Source organism: Cyclopterus lumpus, chromosome 18 (genome assembly GCF_009769545.1).
Source record: "Cyclopterus lumpus isolate fCycLum1 chromosome 18, fCycLum1.pri, whole genome shotgun sequence".
Classification (NCBI taxonomy): domain Eukaryota; kingdom Metazoa; phylum Chordata; class Actinopteri; order Perciformes; family Cyclopteridae; genus Cyclopterus; species Cyclopterus lumpus.
Window position 1 is genome coordinate 5,688,818 of NC_046983.1, and position 17,283 is coordinate 5,706,100.

General features: G+C 45.7%; 1 protein-coding gene across 4 annotated transcripts in view; it reads left to right on the forward strand.

Moving 5' to 3' along the window:
* Window positions 1-1,680: 1,680 nt before the first annotated feature.
* The window catches only part of stim2b (stromal interaction molecule 2b), a 31,162-nt gene continuing 15,559 nt past the window's right edge, over window positions 1,681-17,283 (forward strand). For all 4 annotated transcript variants that reach the window (XM_034557343.1, XM_034557345.1, XM_034557344.1 and 1 more), the window contains exons 1-2: window positions 1,681-2,214; window positions 16,786-16,916. In XM_034557343.1, coding sequence (XP_034413234.1) covers window positions 2,082-2,214; window positions 16,786-16,916 — 264 coding nt within the window. In that variant the 5' untranslated portion in view covers window positions 1,681-2,081. The remainder of the gene's footprint in view (window positions 2,215-16,785; window positions 16,917-17,283) is intronic.

Genomic DNA, 17,283 nt, shown 5'->3' on the forward strand with positions numbered 1-17,283 from the left:
GTCGTGCATGACATGTTTGGTGTCCTATTAGAATTGGACTCATTTGTTTTACATTTACTTAGTTTATTGTATTTGTTTTGGACATGACGGCATCATAAATGTAAAATACCTACATGTACGCACAAGGACCAGGTGCACTGTGTTTAGTGATTGTAGCAAAACACTAATATGCAACACCTATGGTATATTGGTGAATATCTTTATATTTACACAACTTTTTTTATTATTCTTCAAAAGTCTCCCAAATTTTCCGATGTCGAAGCTATCTATAAAATAGCTGTTTTCTCAGATAACAAAAGCACAAAGAAGGATGGTTGCGATTGGAGTCTCTAGATGTTGTTTTATGTCACACTATCATTGCATTTGGTAACTAATAAAAATGTAATGTAGTAGTTAATAATAACAACATTACTACTATTATTCATATTGTCAGGATGATGATTATCAACAGCAGCATTGCCCTTTTTAAAGGGACTACTTCCCGCGCTGAGCCTCTTTAAAAGTGACACACAAAGTGCTGCCTGAACCGACCAATCAGGTGGTGCCATGTTGGGACGCTCTGGCCAATGAGAGAGCGCTCCGCCGGGAGGACAACTTGGCGTGGCCCTCGAGTTGGGAAGTGAAAAAAAAAGAAGAAAGAACAATGAGAGCGGCTATCATCCTCCGCGTCATCGTGACAGGAAAATAAAAAAAAAAAGAGAGAAAGAACAATAAACTTTGTGAGGAGGATTTTGGACCCGTCGCGTCACCACTGCGTGACATCCGGGGGTCGCGTGGAAAGGGATGCCCCTGTTGAATTTCTCCACAAAAAAAAAAAAAAAAATCCTTCCGCTCATGCCTTTTTGCACGCAGCAGTAGTATGTGGCCAGATTAAAGCCCGCCCCCCTCGCGCTCTCTCCATCCTGATGTCAGATCAGTTTGCATACCGACTTCCGCTCGGCTCGCGCCCTCCCCTCCCCTCGGTCTGCGTCGGCCCGGCGAGCAGCCGATATGACGGGAGGCATCGCAGAGTCACGCCGAGCCGTGAACGGCTGCTGACTTGAGGGGGAAAAAAAACAACAACTTCGTCTCTAAAGTAGGCGGACGTCGCGCGCGCCCGTGGTTTGATATAGGTCGCAGAAGGATTAGGGGGAAAAACGGGAGGAGGAAGAAGAAGAAGAAGAAGTCGTGAATGGGGTGTTTTTTTTCCTTCTGGGATGCGATGGGATTTGCTCCTTTCGCGTGAAGAGGCGGACCTATGAGACGCTGCGAGTTCAATATGCCGAAGCTGTCCCCGGTGTTTGTGTACTGTACGTGGAAGTACAGAGACTGTTTTCTCCCCACTCACAGGCCCACGTAAGGCTGCAACGCTGCACTCGGCGGTGTCCTTTTCTTCCGGCGGCACACGGAGCTCTTCACCCGGGGGTCTGTTTTTTGGGGTCTTGGACCGGGGGGGGGGGGGGTGGGGGGGGTGGCGGGATTTCCTCCAGACGAGGCTGCATGCGCGTTTTTGCTCCTTTCGGCGGCTGTGTTCACTACTGGGTCAGCTCATATAAAAAATATAAATAAATAAATAAATATTTATTTATTTATTTATTTTAAATTGATAGAATTAGAAATGGGGGACCGGCTTGTCGTAGCTCGCAGCAGTCACCTGAAACAGCCATTAGGATAATAACCTTATCATAGGCTTTTTGGGGGTGGGTGGGGGTTATATTTCAAAGTAGTTCTGGCTCGTCGTTGACCCACGATGAACTATTATGTTGTATGTATTTTATGCTCCTCCGTGACAGCAGTCTCCCGTTTGAGCTGTTAGTCGGTCGGGTTTGCAAAACTCAGTATATTACTGCGGGGATTTTTTTCTTCTTCTTCTTTTAAGTTGGCGCATTTCCAGGTGTCTCTTTTTCTCGTGACACCCCCACATTTAGACAGATAAATAAAAAAAAAATATATTTATTCACTGGTGTTTTCCAGTCTGAACCTGACTTTTTTTTTTTTTTTTTTCTCTCCCCGGGATTGCCCCAGTCATCCCCAATCCCACGGATACGAATTACTAGCTCCTTCACCTCCTCCTCCTTTTTTTTGTGTGTTTTTCTTCCACCATGAGTTACATCTACAATATATTGAATGTTTTGCTACGTGGACTCGTCATCTATGCGGTACTGGGCTCGGAGTGCACTTACTCGAATAATCTCCACGTCCACGCGTCGGATGCTGCACATGGAGCCGCCACAGGTAAGCGCAGTCCATGTCGTACACAAGTGTCTCCATGTACCCCCCCCTTCTTCTCCTTCGTGCTCCCTGTGGCTTCCTCCGGGAAAGCCGAGGAATGACCTGCGCATTAATGGAAAGTGATGCATTTTCAGCCCCCCCCCCCCCCCCCCCCCCCCCCCCCCCCCCCCCCCCTCTGTACATTGCTGAGGAACGCATGACATGACAGGAATGCCGGATGCATCCTCACCCAAGGTTGTTTACGGTAATCGTGCCCTTCACGTGTCACCGGGGATGCTGCGGAGGGCAAAACGTTCATTCGTACGTAAATGATCATACACGCGCACGTAAAGCACGCACGCAGCGGAGGAAGTAACGCACAGGTTTTGTAGGACAAATAAAGGGAGCACGTCTGGTCCCTGTTGACATGAGCAGGTGTTTTGTTGCATCATGGCCGGACTGCCACAGGTGACCCCCCCCCCCCCCGCCCCCTCCCATTGGCATGAGCTGATGAGAAGAGGATTTCCATATATTTGCATCTGTTTTAAAACAGGCAATAATGTTTTTTTTTGACAGGCCTTTTGTACATAACAGTTGCCATAACCTATTATTGAAATACTAGATGGTTAATTAAATGTGTAGAAAGGACCATTGTACCTTTTTTATTTTATGTTTCACAGATACATATTCGTGAACGTTTTTTTCAATGTGTATTGTTGAAGCTAAATTGCAGGAGTCAAAATAAAGACATTGGGACAGATACAGTGGACCGTGTATATGTGCATGTGCACGTGATTTGTGTACACGTTGACGTTAGTGACGCGTACGTTTACATGTGTATGTGTCTACTACTTTAACTCACCTGACTGAATCAGGTGCTCCGCGTATTGTCACTGACTGTACATGTGGATTAGTTCCTTTTTTAGTTTTCTGTTGCGTTTCTGCTTTCAGTCCCCCCTCCCCCCGTTAACCACTTGGTATTATCCACTCAGGGACGACCTCAGTCGATAATGACCACAGACTGAGGTCAAACAATACTCAAGGTGTCTGTAATGACTGGTGGATATGCAACTGGAGTTGACATTCATATAAATATTTTCAAAATGACATTCCTTCTAAACTATTTTGACAACCCTGCATGTATTTTGTTTATAGATGTTGATCTTGTTTATATGCACGAGGCAGTTTGTGAGGACTCTATTCTCTCTGTGTTAATTCAAAGGAATAGCTCGACGTTTGGGGAAATTAGCGTTTCTACCTTTTTGTTTAGTTTTTAGTACGAATTAAACAAACCAGATATTATCTGTTGCATGCTATAAAGGAGCTTTAGGAGCTAGTCGGGACATTTTACTACCGTTTGACGAAGGCAGTCAAGTTTCCAGTCTTCATGCTAAGCTATAAGCCAACTGGCTGCAGGTCCCCCCTCCCCCAGAAGAAACCCTGGTCATGACCTATCCTACATATACGACCAACTGTTATCACGTGATGACAACTGAACCATCTCCATGACGACTGATCAAACCGCGACCTGCAGATATCCGAAAAATTGTCCCAGGCACACTTACCCCGCGGGCAGACTGGCAGGCATGAGTCCGTCAAGGTGTCACCGAGGCAAATATTGGCCTTCGTGCTGCTGAGGAAATCCAATGTTGAAGCAATATTTAAAAAAGAAGGCGCTAATTACAGGTGTTTGTTTTGAGTCATGTGCACTCTAACGGCTAAATGATCCATTTGTTGACACTGACCGAAGACTGGTAGGTGCGGCAAAGCCTTGTAACTGGAGGCTTATAGACTCATCTATTTGTGTTAATTTAACACATCAACCCCCTGCTGGGTTGAGGCTGCATGAGAAAGTAATAAACCTCGTCACCGGACAGCTGTTAAGCATTCATGACTGTCTGTTTACAAGTGTGAAGCAGCCCCTGAAAATAAACCAGGGATTGTACAATATATTGATTATGAAGGGGGGGGAAAAAAAAGCACACTTTGCCCTTCAGCACGACGACAGCGCTGCCAGTGTAGAAACGTGCCGTGGGACGACGTCTCCCCGTACACAATGAAGAGCAGTGGATGCAGGGACAGTGGTGATTTAATACAGTGTCGGTTAACATGACTGCAGTGTTACCCATTTCCCAGCTGGCTTCGCGGAAAGGTCAGATGCCCTTTTCACTGGTCTCGGCATCAGGCGAGAGAAAATACATCTCTCTGTGCGTGTGTGTGTGTGTGTATGTATATTAATGTAGCCCCTGTTTATGCCGAGTTGACTTGATAGATTAAGTGGTCTGTGTGTTTTGTGTTGCTACCTAAATGCTACTTAGTCTTGGTTTTGAGGTGTGATTTATTTTCCACTTCAAAGCGGGTCAGTTTCAAAGAAAGAGAGATGCACTGTTCCTCTCACACATTTTAAAAGTTGAATTCAGAGGGAACGAAACGCAACATTGCTCAATTCAGTACGCTCGAGGGATTTTGTTGCTACAACCTTAGTTGATCTGGTGTGAGCTAACTTTAGGCAACTGTTGCCGTAGAACTGACACTAGAGTCAATTTACATTTTAAGTTTTACACGTAGCATGTTCACTTCTACACTGGGGCTTTAATGATATGATTAAGATCTGTGACTAATAACAATTACTCAAGGATGTTTGCACAGCCAGAAATTAGGTTCCGCTGCTGAGTGATGCTCTTCTTTTGGGAATGAATCATTTTGCCTGCAACACACACACACACACACACACACACACACACACACACACACACACACACACACACACACACACACACACACACACACACACACACACACACACACACACACACACACACACACACACACAGTTTGTGCCTGTGAATGTCACGCACATTCATTAGTATTGTATAATATATTTCTTGCCCTGGTAATTGAGGTCAGAGAAGGAGCAGTTTAGGGTTCAAAGCTGCCATTTGGCCTGCGGTGAGGGGGGCGAGAACCGGGGGGGGGGGGGGGGGGGGGGGGGGGGTTAGGTTCAACATTTGGTGTTTTCAAAAGGCCGGGCCAGAATTTTATAGAAGGTGGGATCTTTGTTTCAGATACAAAGCAGAGGATGGCGACGGAGGAGAAAAAGATTCTAAAATGTTCCATGATGTGGACAACACGGCCTACGATTCATCCTTTTTGGAGGGCATCCTGATTGTATTCATTCACAGATAATTGTACCCGTCAACATCTGTATTGCAAGAAAGAAAGAAAAAAAAAGGGTGTGTCATTTAAAAACAGAGGATTAACAGATTAACCGGAGGGTTTCTGAACGTCGTGAACCTCCAATGCCGCTCCTCGTCTGAACCGACAGAAACGTGCTCCTCGTCGTCGGCCCTTTTCCAGCTTTGTTGTACAGATACTTGCATGCTCTGCACTTTCCTTTTCTTCTTTGGGTCAACACTCAGAGTGGATGTAAACAATAGGAATCATTAATCATCTCCGTACACCTCAAGGGAGAAAATGGTGAAAAAAGAGAACGAGGCATACGTACAGGGGGCCCTTGAGTGGCGAAGTGAACGTGCCCCCCCCTCCCCTCATCCCCCTGTTTAATGGTGTATTTAGCTTGTTTGCCCTTTTCAACAAACAAAGCCCTTCCCTCTGACTGCAAGGAACATCCAGTTCTCAAGTCACGCGCTCGTCTGGATGATAGTTTACTCAGAAACCGGCTCCCCCGTTACGAGAAAGCTTTACGTAACTCACAGATAGAGCAACTGGCCCTGTAGGTAGGTTGAATTACACAGGCTCAAAAGCAGTAAAGCAAACATGAGGATGGATGTTTCTCACACTCGGGACTCGTCACGCACGCACACGCTCCCACACGAGCGTCGCTAAGATTTTCATTCAGGGAAGTTTCGGGGGACAATTTAGCCGGCTATCGCTTTTTGTTTTGTAAAATCAGAGGCGACGCCGGCTATTTCAGAGCAAAGCGACTGCATTGATAAAAGGGATTTGTTTGGAACCAAATCCCCCGAGAGCACAGGAATTTGCATTTCGCTCCCATCGAAGTAACACACTCGCCTGAGGAAAGCCAGGCTTTCCTACTTAATGTGGTGTCGGGAGCTTCGGAGCGGGTTTTGGGTTCACTCTGGGGGCTAATTGTGACAGAGTGTCGGAGTGAACGTGGAGCGAGTCGTAATGTCCTGGTTCTGTGGTGTTCAGCTCGACAGGCAAAGCCATTTCCTTTCCCCGACTGGAACAGACTGTTCTAAAGGAGTTCCTCGTGAGCCAAGACTTTACAAGAACTTCTGTAGCCAGCCCTGAGAGCTCTTACAGCTAATAAAAGCAGAGTGAATATTGAAACTACTGTCACTGGATAGGCACATGGAGGTACATCAACTTCAGAAGTTGACAATGTGTTTTTTTTCAACCATGAAGTCGTAGATGTCTGATCAAAAATAAATATATTAGACAAATGAGACAGACATACAAATACTCACACACACACACACACACACACACACACACACACACACACACACACACACACACACAACTGAGTGCATGGCGGAGATAATAACTTGGTTGCCCCGATGAAGCGGGCAGCTGTCATCCATCTCAATCAGGGGCTTTAGGGTTGTGATCCAACTCTAATGAGTCCCGCCACCAAACAGAACCGACCCGGGTGTATTTATAAAGCCACTGGGGAAGTTTTCCACGCGCATTTTCCATCACGCCACGGCCGACATCGACGCGGTCGGTGCTCCTTATCGTTTACCGGATCACGGCATCGGGCCGGTCCGACTTTCTACTGGACTCACTGGGGAGATAATGGGGCTTTGTTTAATGGTTTTCCCCTCTGTGCCCGCGCTCCAGAGAGCAGAGATCGGATTTAAACTCTTAAGAAGCACAGAGACAATCAATGTCGTGGTTCACTGGAATGGAGGCATTGTTAAGTCGCTAATCTCCATTGAGCGGCTATTGTTCTTTTTCTTCTTCGATATCTCCGAAGACATTTTAACGACCTCACTCAGATTTTCTCCGGACGATTGCGGGGACCGGTACGTGCGAGATAATTAATTCCGTGGGCGGACAACAGCAGTGAGTCAGTAAGCTGGTTCAACCCTAAGCCCCCTCCCCTCTCCCCCAGTGAGAGATGTAGGTCACCGTGCTCAGCTGTACAGTGTTTCCTGCTCTGCGGGTGTTCCACAGTAGCAGAACCGTTCTGCCCAGATGGGACTATTGTTGTGCCACTCCTCACGGGTGTTGATCACCCCCCAAGCTGGCAACACGTGAGCTCGGCCGGCTTTGTAATGGATGCACACGAGCTCGCACATGCAAATAGGCAGAAGCATATATGTACGATGTATGGTCTTTCTCCCACGGTTCCAGGTCATTTTTTATGGAAAAATGCTCAACATTTGCTGATTTTTAGCTCCTCTTGTGTGAGAATCGGCTGCTTTACATTTTCATCAAGAGGCTGTTAACTAATTGCCTAAATACATTGATCTGGTTTTCATTCATACGGTATTTAACATGTGTATATGTTTTCTCTAAAATACTTTTATAAAGTGAGTTCTCTCTCCCCCCCCCCCCCCCCCCCCCCCCCAGTGCAACAGTCACTGTTCGGTGCATCCTTAAAACATACGAAAGCCACTGTTTGAGGATAAAAGGCGTTTAGGGGTCACAGCTAATAACATAATACCTGTCACCTTAACACAGGAAGAAGCCAATGCCATGCCCTTCACAGAAGCCTAAGATCGCCACTGTGGCTTTTCTCGCTTTGCATGTCACTTCCCGGCCACTCACTAGTTACTGAGGCATTAGTTTTCTCAGCACTGAAAATAAATCCTACATTTTATTAAGACCTACAGAGGTCTTAATCCAATCTCTCGTTTTTTTTTCAATGCGAGAACACATGTGGAAATGAGACAGGTGAACAGATGTGATGACCCCGGCCGATTCTCGTATTTAGGGGAATGGATCTATATATATATATTCAAAGTTAGATACTGGATGCGAGGAGCACTCCCCCCTCTGATTTCAGGGACTTTCCCTCGGCAGACGGCCCTTAATGTGGTGGCCTGAGCAAGAGGGGCAAAGACCAGTGTGGATTTCTTAGGTATGCTGTGGCCACCAACCCCTGGGCTCATAATACAAGTAGAGACCAAACATAACAAGGAGACACGGAAGCCAATGTGATTTCAATGAAGGAAAAAAACAAGGAAGCATCACGTGCGTGCTTCTCTCCTCGTCAGTATTGGTTTCACAGCTCTGGTCCGCTGCCCCTACAGGCACAAACGATCATTACGGCATTACAGAGCGATCAGGGCTGTTTTTCATGGATCAAACAAGTCGAATTGTTTTGCCCGCCCCCTTGTCTTGGTGAGCCGACTGCTAATCCGCCTCAGCGCCGCTAACAGTAGCACGTCCGGAACCAACAGCTGGGTTCTCAGGAGCTACTTGGCCTCCCCTTGATCCGCTCCAAAGCGAGGCCCAGTTTGTGTTACACATCAAAGGACCCGAGAGCAACAGCACGGCTTTCATTTCGCTTTCTCCTCCTGCTTCTCAAAGGTCAAAGGTTTTGCCAACTCGATGAACGTGATTCGTTTCTGCAGCGCTTCACATCGGAGGCGGTGGCTTTCAGGGGCTCGTGTTGGTGCAGGCAGCCGTTAACCTTTAGAAGTACCCGTACTGCCACTGCTAATCCTCCTGCATGGATATTGCATCACTCGAGTAAACTCGGCTGCCTTTTCTTCTCCAGATTTGATTCGGAGGTCTTTATTTGGACCACCTCCACAAATCGGCTTTGGACCACCTCCACAAATCCTGTCAGGTACACGATATGCACAGGAAGCTGGCGGAGAGCCAAACCCCCCCCCCCCAACACAGTAACGGACGTGTCCAAACCCAATTTATCACTTGGTGCTCGCTAAGCACACACACACATTGGCTGGTTTTGACAAACCTATTGGGTTTGAAGTTAGCAGTGAGAGTTTGAACGGGCTGCTAATGCCATGTTACATCGTTCTCTTTGAAGGCCGTGCAGAGGTCGGAGCTGTGCATTGTTTTTAAAATGTATATTCGCACACATCTTGAACAATGCCCTTGTAACGTAATAACGTATCTTACACAAAGCGAGAGCAGCGTGCAGTATTTTGTGTCTTTGGCTGCTCCTCTCTTTCTTATGTTTTCCTTTCAGGGCTGTCATGCCACTAATGATATCCGGTTTCTTTCATGACCATGTACTTGTGTACATATGATCCTTCTTACCTTTAGCTATTAGGAACTAGCTACATTCTCTGGCCAAACCCGAGCCAGGGTTGTAATTTCCCTCAAATCCCTCCCCCTTGCTTTAATTGGTTAAGGTTCACGGCAATCTCCAGAAATGTTATACAATCTTTAATTTAGGGCAGTACGCATTTTGAAGCCTCATTAATAAAGTTGACATTCAAAATCTAAATACAAATTTGAATGCTGCGCATTTTTTTTGTCTGTTTAATCTGTTAATAACACCCAGTAGGCTATATTTCTGCACAGTTGCGATAAGAATAAGCCAACAATAATCAGTGTTTATTTCTTTCTACATTACTTCTGCAGCAATCCCGCAATCATTAATATCCCCTTCTCTCGCGTCTCGCCAAGTGTGGGGTGAGTGTGCAGAAAAGATGCAGATGCAGTGAAGATAACGTTGTCGGTACCGGTTACAAACAAGCTCGGTCCTGTAGAGAAGCCTATTATACTATTTGTAGAATGAGATTCCATTGTTTCGACTCATGTGATCCAAACGTCTCCAATAAGGAAAGGAAGGTTTTGTTCCCAAGTCCGTGACAACAAATGCATGTTGAAACTGGCCCGAGGAGAGCTGGTAATGCTAGCTGTTAGCTCCATTATTTAGACCACTGCTAAGAGCTAAAGATACGTTCAAGCTCTAATCTATGAAAATCAGTACGGGGCAAAATGGAAATTATTGCGTCATCCTGATGTAATCTTGTCAAATTTAGTTTGAGGCGGATCAGCATGCAAACGGTAATTGTGGAAGTACGTAGGATTTATTGTTTTGTTTTCGTCTTTTATTGTGGAATCCAATTGGATGTCGAGAATCGTGAAATATATATTTCAATATATATATATATATATATATATATATATATATATCCACCAGGATATTTAGAAATAAATACAGTGCGTATTGTAGTTCACAGCACGAGCCACCAGAGGTCAGCGAGGTTGATGGTAACGTTAGAGAGAATAAAAAATAAATAGCATCCTCAAAATGTGATTCAATTTCTGCACCCTGAAATGTACGATATTTATTGTGTACAGTATAAAAGTCGGTTAACATTCGGGTTACCAATGATCAAAAGTTTAAGCGTCTAACCCGCCTTCAATGCAAGAAGGCATTTTTGTATGCACTCCTATTCGAGCAGTCTGAATTTCTTTTAAGGTTAGAATTTGCATTCTTATTCTAAATTTTGTAAGCCCCTCATTTTTGTATGAGCCCTAAAGTGAAATTGCTTACTGGAAAGTCCTTTTTTTAAGCTGCGGTACTTTTCAAAATAAAATATTTCAAAGGGCTACATTCAACGGCATCAAATGACTCCAGCTATTATTTGCTTCAATGCACATCTGGGTTCCCTTTTGTGTTGTTTCCCCCCCCCCATCTTTTATTTGTTGAACCAATCTGTGACGAGGTCAGGGCACCAAACCCTTGAGATGCTTCTCAGAAGTCCAGTGGGAAAGTCTTAACCTTCAGCTTTCTTGTCTCGAGGCAATGACACAGATGAGGAACACTTAATCCTAGTCTAAAGCCTTTTATTTTGCCTTGTAATGCCTGATGTTCATGAGTTGTGCGAGAGCATTGGATCCCATTACTACATAGCCAATGCATGTTAAGTCCTCATCATGCGTTCCATTGTTCATTGTTAACCCTTAAGAGTCCAGCATGTGATCTCGGCCCTCCGCTCCCTGTCTCGCTTTCCATAGACACTCAAATCTACTAACCTTATATCCGGCGGAGCGCGTCGGAGGCCGAGCGGGCTAACGGAGCGAGCGCCCGACCTCCTCCTCGTCTTTTCATCCCCTCTCCTCCGGCTTCTCGCCAGCCACCTTCATCACGTGTCTCGTGTCCGGGGCTGTTATTCAAACATTCCTGGGACGCCCGGGCGCAAAGAGCGTCTCCTTTTCTGGACATTTTCCTGATCAGACTTGGTGGGCCTCCGCACATTTTGCTCTAGTTGCCCTCCCCCCCTCCTTCTTTTAAGCTGTGGCCTAAGCAGAGGATTACTGATGCCCGTTAAGGTGGTTTAGATGGGTAAGGGATACCCTGTTCCAGTGCAAACAGGCCAAAGACAAAGAGCTCCCTATCCCCGATTGAATAAGTGGAAGGCTTTTATTTGTTTAGGGCAGATGCGGTGCAAACAAAACAGGAACCCACTCCTAAAAAGGTTGTTCCAAACTCCACAGTGTGCATGTATCGAACTAAAACTGCACCGAGACTTTGGAGGGCCGTGCAGCCGAAATGAATGAGTCAGACCTTTTTTTTTTTTATTCACACCAGTTGCTGCTGCCGGAGTGGATCCGGCTGCAGCTCTAACTGTATTGTTTGCATAATCGATTGCTTCCAACACTCCAGCAAATTGCGACATTGATAACGCAGTTCAGGGTGGACCAGGTTTAGTCGAGACGTGTTGAAATGTCTGGAGCTTTTTGTCTGTGCAGGGTTTTTGGAATATGGGGACTCTTGAGAAATATGAATGATGGATGGATGGATGAAGTCTGTTTAAGAAATTATGACATTATTATCATTATTGGGAAGTAGGCTAATTGATTTGTGTGTGTGCATCGCACCACATTTTGTGTTTGCTGGTTAATGGTTTTGCAGTTGCACATTCTTCTGACACCCCCGGGGAGTTCGACGACTCACCTGTCAGCGTTTGTATCAACAAGGAGAATTATCTTGTCTGGATTTCCGGATGGAGACGTTTGCAGTCGGATGCTTTTTGCCTCCCGCTGGCTTCCTTTCGAGCCACCTCTCCTGAGCTTTTTTCTCGCGCACCTCGAAGGGAAAGAGGTCAGCTTTTTAAATGTACGCTCACGACGCGTCCATTTTCACAGCTTGTGCAAACCGAGAGTAACTTAGAAACACTTTCTGTATCTTGTTTCTTCATCTCTCTCCCTCTCTCGCTTAACTCTCTGCACTAGCCGGTGGCATTTGCAGGCGGCTAATGATATTTGTGTCTTATTAATGGCTGCTGATGAGCTGAAATGGTAGACTCTGCAGAAGCTTTATTTACTTGCTTTAATACTGACCCGTCAGCTTGATTTATGACACTGCCTTATGGGCGCTGGATACGGGGGGCACAAGTCTGGTGCACATTTTTTAGCTTTATTTACAAGACACTCAGACTTATGCTGATGGCATCAATACAACGCAGGAATTTCTAAGAAATGTACATCACATCCCACTTATCCGTTTGGTCAGTGCAGACGTCATAAATGCGTGAACGCTGGGAGGAGTTTGGCTCGGTGACAGCTGACCTAATGAATTGCTGACGTGGCTGTGACACAGTGTGGTAATATACTGTTTGACCTCTTAAGCAGGAGGTCGCCTCAACTTGTAGCCACAGTGGTTAGGTCGTGACCGAGGACGAGCCCGCACAGTTTTCGTCCGATGCCAAGAGTATAACACCCTCAGAGTCAACCACACCGCTTGTGCCCCGGCCGGCTCCCACAGCTGCGTTGTCTGAGAGCATCTGAGATGCGTTCACTGTCAGGAGGCTGAAATACGAAGAGGCGAAACTCCTCCGTGTGTGTGTGAGTGAGTTCACTCTCATCCGTTTCAGTGCGTGGAGTGTTTTGCTGACGTGCCCCTTGTCGCCACATTACTTCATCCTGGTCCGCTCGTGGAGGCCGCCGCCACCTGCACTTTCACCCTAGACACTCGAGTGTGTGTGAGTAGGTGCTGCATGTGTGGGCAAGGTGTGTGTCTTTGACGGGACATCAGAGAGAGAGAGAGGGCTGGAGGCTTTTACATATATATTATATCAAGAAATCTCTCAATGCTTTCTAATTTTTCTCCCCTGCCTGTGGCACTAAAATACGCCTGTTCCTTTCCTGATGAATATGGGTCACAAATAAATAGTAATTTCCTGGGCAGTGTAGTTTTAAGCTAACGTTTATCAAACTGGAATATATATCCCATTTTCTGAGGTCGATGGCACAGAAAAAAGGAAAATCAAAATACACACCCAAACTGTCACTTCTATCATATGACCACATCAAAGAAGACGTATCTGACACTCTCTCACACGTTGAACCCGCCCCTCACTGGCAGTGGGGTGAGTGGGGGGTCTGCTGTATGGATTCAGTCGTACAAACATCGTGTCCACGTGTCTCAAGGCATCGGGTTCACGGACCCCCCCCCCCCCCCCAAAAAAAGTCCTCCGAAACACATCAGACGCACATTCCTCGTTGTCTGCTTCTCCCGTCACCTACTAAGCAGCTTTTCTGTAAAGGAAAATAAAGACAGTGCCTTTATGAAAGACGTGCATATTTTGTGCAATTCACTTTAAAGGCTGCAGCTGACAGCGAACCGCCTTTGTGATCAGATTCTTTTGAACAAAAACCTGCCGCCCTCTGTGACAGCTCGCACGCATTTTTGAGTTATGGCAATGTGAATTAGTGTACGACTGCTTTTGGCTTGCGTTAGCCTGCTGTGTGTGTGTGTGTGTGTGTGTGTGTACTTCACACGTTTGTGTGTGTGTTTAAACAAGGGAGACTTCTGCCATTGTTGAGCTTTTACATCCTGACAACTGGGAGCCTGATGGGTTAAAAATAACCCAGTGCTTTCCAATTTTGTTATCTTTTGGGACCGCATCGCCCAGCTGTTTTTTTTTTTTGATTTGGCGTGCGTCCCCCTGGAATGCTCGGGGTCGCCAAAGGCCACTTCCTGTCGCATGGTTCCCGATTGTAGTGCTCGCGACAGTCCCTAAAACGTGCTCAAACGTACTCAAAAATAGGACACCTGGGAAGGAGAGGCGCGTGCTGTCATCGTCAGTGAACGACGCCGTTGTTTTCTGCTTCTTTTATCTTGGAATTATCTTCCCCTCGATGAGCTTCAGAAGATAAGTCGGTTCATGAAGGGTTCTGCACACACGCAGAACAGATTTAGGCCACCGGTGTAAAAAAAATGACAAATAAAAAGAAAAAAAACCCAACATCATAGAAACTTGTTTGCAAAAAAGTATGCCCGTTATCGATTCTGATGTCCCCCGCGAAACAAAGAAAGATTCACAAAAGGATGTGCTGCTGTGTGTGTTGTTGTGCATGTAAAACCAAAGTAAAGTATTTGAGTTTTGTGCCTAATTTAAATAAGTAAAAAGGCAAATAGATATGCATGCTATGCAAACAGCAGGCTATGTAAACTGCACTTCTAAGCTAAGCAAATGCATTATCTCGCTCGCTCTCAAGTATCGGATGCTTTCTTTTTAATGTAGAGACAGACGGACGCTGCTGAAATAAGGCCGATTTAAAGGAAATTGTGTTAATAATCTTTGGATGAACATTTTATTGTAATTTTTTTTAATTTTTTAAAATTGTTTTGTTCCTCTGTGTTTTTTTAAAATTGTTTCACGGTGTGTACGCTTGCACCTTGCACCACACAGCTTGGTGGGGGTCAAACAGGCAGGTCGGGGTCTCACCAAGCAGCGACTTAGTCCAAACACAAGTGAAGTATTTAGTTCACGTCGCCACTTCATAATGTCAACAAGTGGAGACGTTCAAGCCACTGTGGTTCCACCCACTTGAAACAGCCGACCGTATCCGTTTACACAAAAACAAATGATGGCCGTTTAATCTTTAATCCAACCTCTGGCACCGTGTCCCCGCCAGGCTCAGTCCAGGCCGCCGCTCCTTTGCCAACGGCGGTTTCTTCTTTTCACATGGACGTCCACCCCGGTGTCCTCTCATCCAAACTTAGCCCGGGCACACGTCCAATCTCCCTTTTGCTTCATCTGCGGATTGCCAAGTGGCAACTCTATAACTAACGTGTCAATTCTTGTTTCAGTAAACGGATCCCACGTCGAGAAACGTGCAGAAAATGCCACACGGTCACTGCACATGCCTACTGGACCTTTTTGTAGTATTTAAGAATGGAAAAAAACCAAAATCAATTTTTGGTTTTTCCACTAGAAATAATCAGTTGTGTATAGGTATAACAGCCGAGACGTAATGTATTAATTATTGAGCTTTAGAAGTGCTGTTCCCCCCACCAGGCTAGCTGCTTACCTCTGTCTACAGTCTTTATGCTAAGCTAAGCTAACCAGCTGCTGGCTCCAGCTTCACATTTACCGTACATATGCGAGGGCGGTACCAATCTTTTCATAACTCGCAAGAAAGTATTTCCTCAAAATGTCAAACTTTTAAACTTGTGTTTAAAATATAGCATATATACAGATCATTTGTGTGTGTGTGTGTGTGTGTGTGTGGCTTTGTGTTTGTTCTGAAACTGTTGCCAAATAGCAAGCGTCGTCATTTGCCGGGCTCGGACAAGGCCTTTGCACTACGTGGCATTGCCATTAATAGGCAGTTATAGGGCTTAAGAAATCGTTTCTGTCATTTTGACGGCAGTTTATATTTAAGACCGTGACTTAAATGTGGTTTGGAGTTTGTGTGTCTGTGTGTATGAGCCACTGTTTCTGTTGCTGGTACAATCTATCTCTCTGTGTGTGTGTGTGTTTTGTGGCTCCTTTTCAGACAGTTTGGCACCAGGCCAGCTCAAACTACCCATAGCTTGAAAGGCTGGAAGCAATGGGCTCATTTTCCCAGTGGGACAGAAGATGAATGAATAAAAACAAGGGGGGCGGGGGGGGGTTATGACTGGGGACGCTGCAGGAATGACAACAGCACTGAGCGGGCTGCCGCTGCTGCGGAAGGATGCTTTAGAACTCGCTGTCAGCGCCGCGTTTGAGATGTTAGTGATAACCGACACAACTGGAATCCCGTCAGTCAGCACCGCACTTACAAATGGGACTCGGCTTCCCAAAGTTCAACGTGCAGGCAGCCGATGGACTTGTTCCAGATCACACAAGGAAGCGTCGTGCACGCCTGCGGGGGACAGGTGTGGTCGGCCAGGCAGGTCGAACCTGAGCAAATCCTCTGTGATGAAACGAGTCATGCACTCCTGGGAAAACAAAGCGCCTTCATATTCTCTGAGATGTTTCAGTGGTGCAGCTCGAAGGGACTCGGAAGGCCCGACGCCATCAAACATTTGACCTTTTGGCTTTGAGAGAATTACTTAAAGGATTCATCGATTTATTAAAGTAGATTTAAATGGGTGGCCTAACAAATATGGGATCAACTGACTAATTGTTGCAGCTCTGCATGTCAAAAAATTGTCATGCTTACTTTAAAGTAAAAAGATCATTTTCACATTTATGCTACAAAACACAGACTCTTTTTTGTCATCTGTGCGCCAAATAAGCAGTTTATCACGTTCACGTTGCAGCAAATCTTGAATTTACTTCTGTAATATAAACTGGCACAACGACGAGGAAAATGCTCTCACCTGTTTTGCACCTGACGCTAATTAGAAGTGACCCTAATTGTTTAACCGTGTGTTGCCCTTCCCCTCTGACCCCGCAGACCCGTGTCTCGTAGCGATGCCGCCGTGCATGGGCGCGGCCGACCGCTTCAGCCTGGAGGCTCTGCGGCTCATCCACAAACAGCTGGACGACGACAACGACGGGGGCATAGAGGTCAACGAGAGCGTGGAGGTGAGCTTCGCGACGCACCTTTGTGATTTTATTGGGCTCTTTTTTTATCTTTTTGGATGAGGTGGAATCGAAAACCTTCATAATTGTTTACGCATGCTGCTTGGTGAAGCCATTTTTAGGAATTTCTTTTAAAAAAAACACATGGCTCAGATTCACTGTTTTTATGCAACATGATAAATACCAACTGGCATTAATCTTCATGCTTTCCTGGCCGATAGCACTTTTAATGTCTTTAAAAAATGAAATAATTTAAGTATCAATGTTATTAGTCGTAAAGCCTTTCCATTGGTGCCCGAACCCAGAAGAGGGACATTTTCTGGAGATATATTCTTAACAGTAGGATCCTGTCAGCTCTACTGTTTATAGA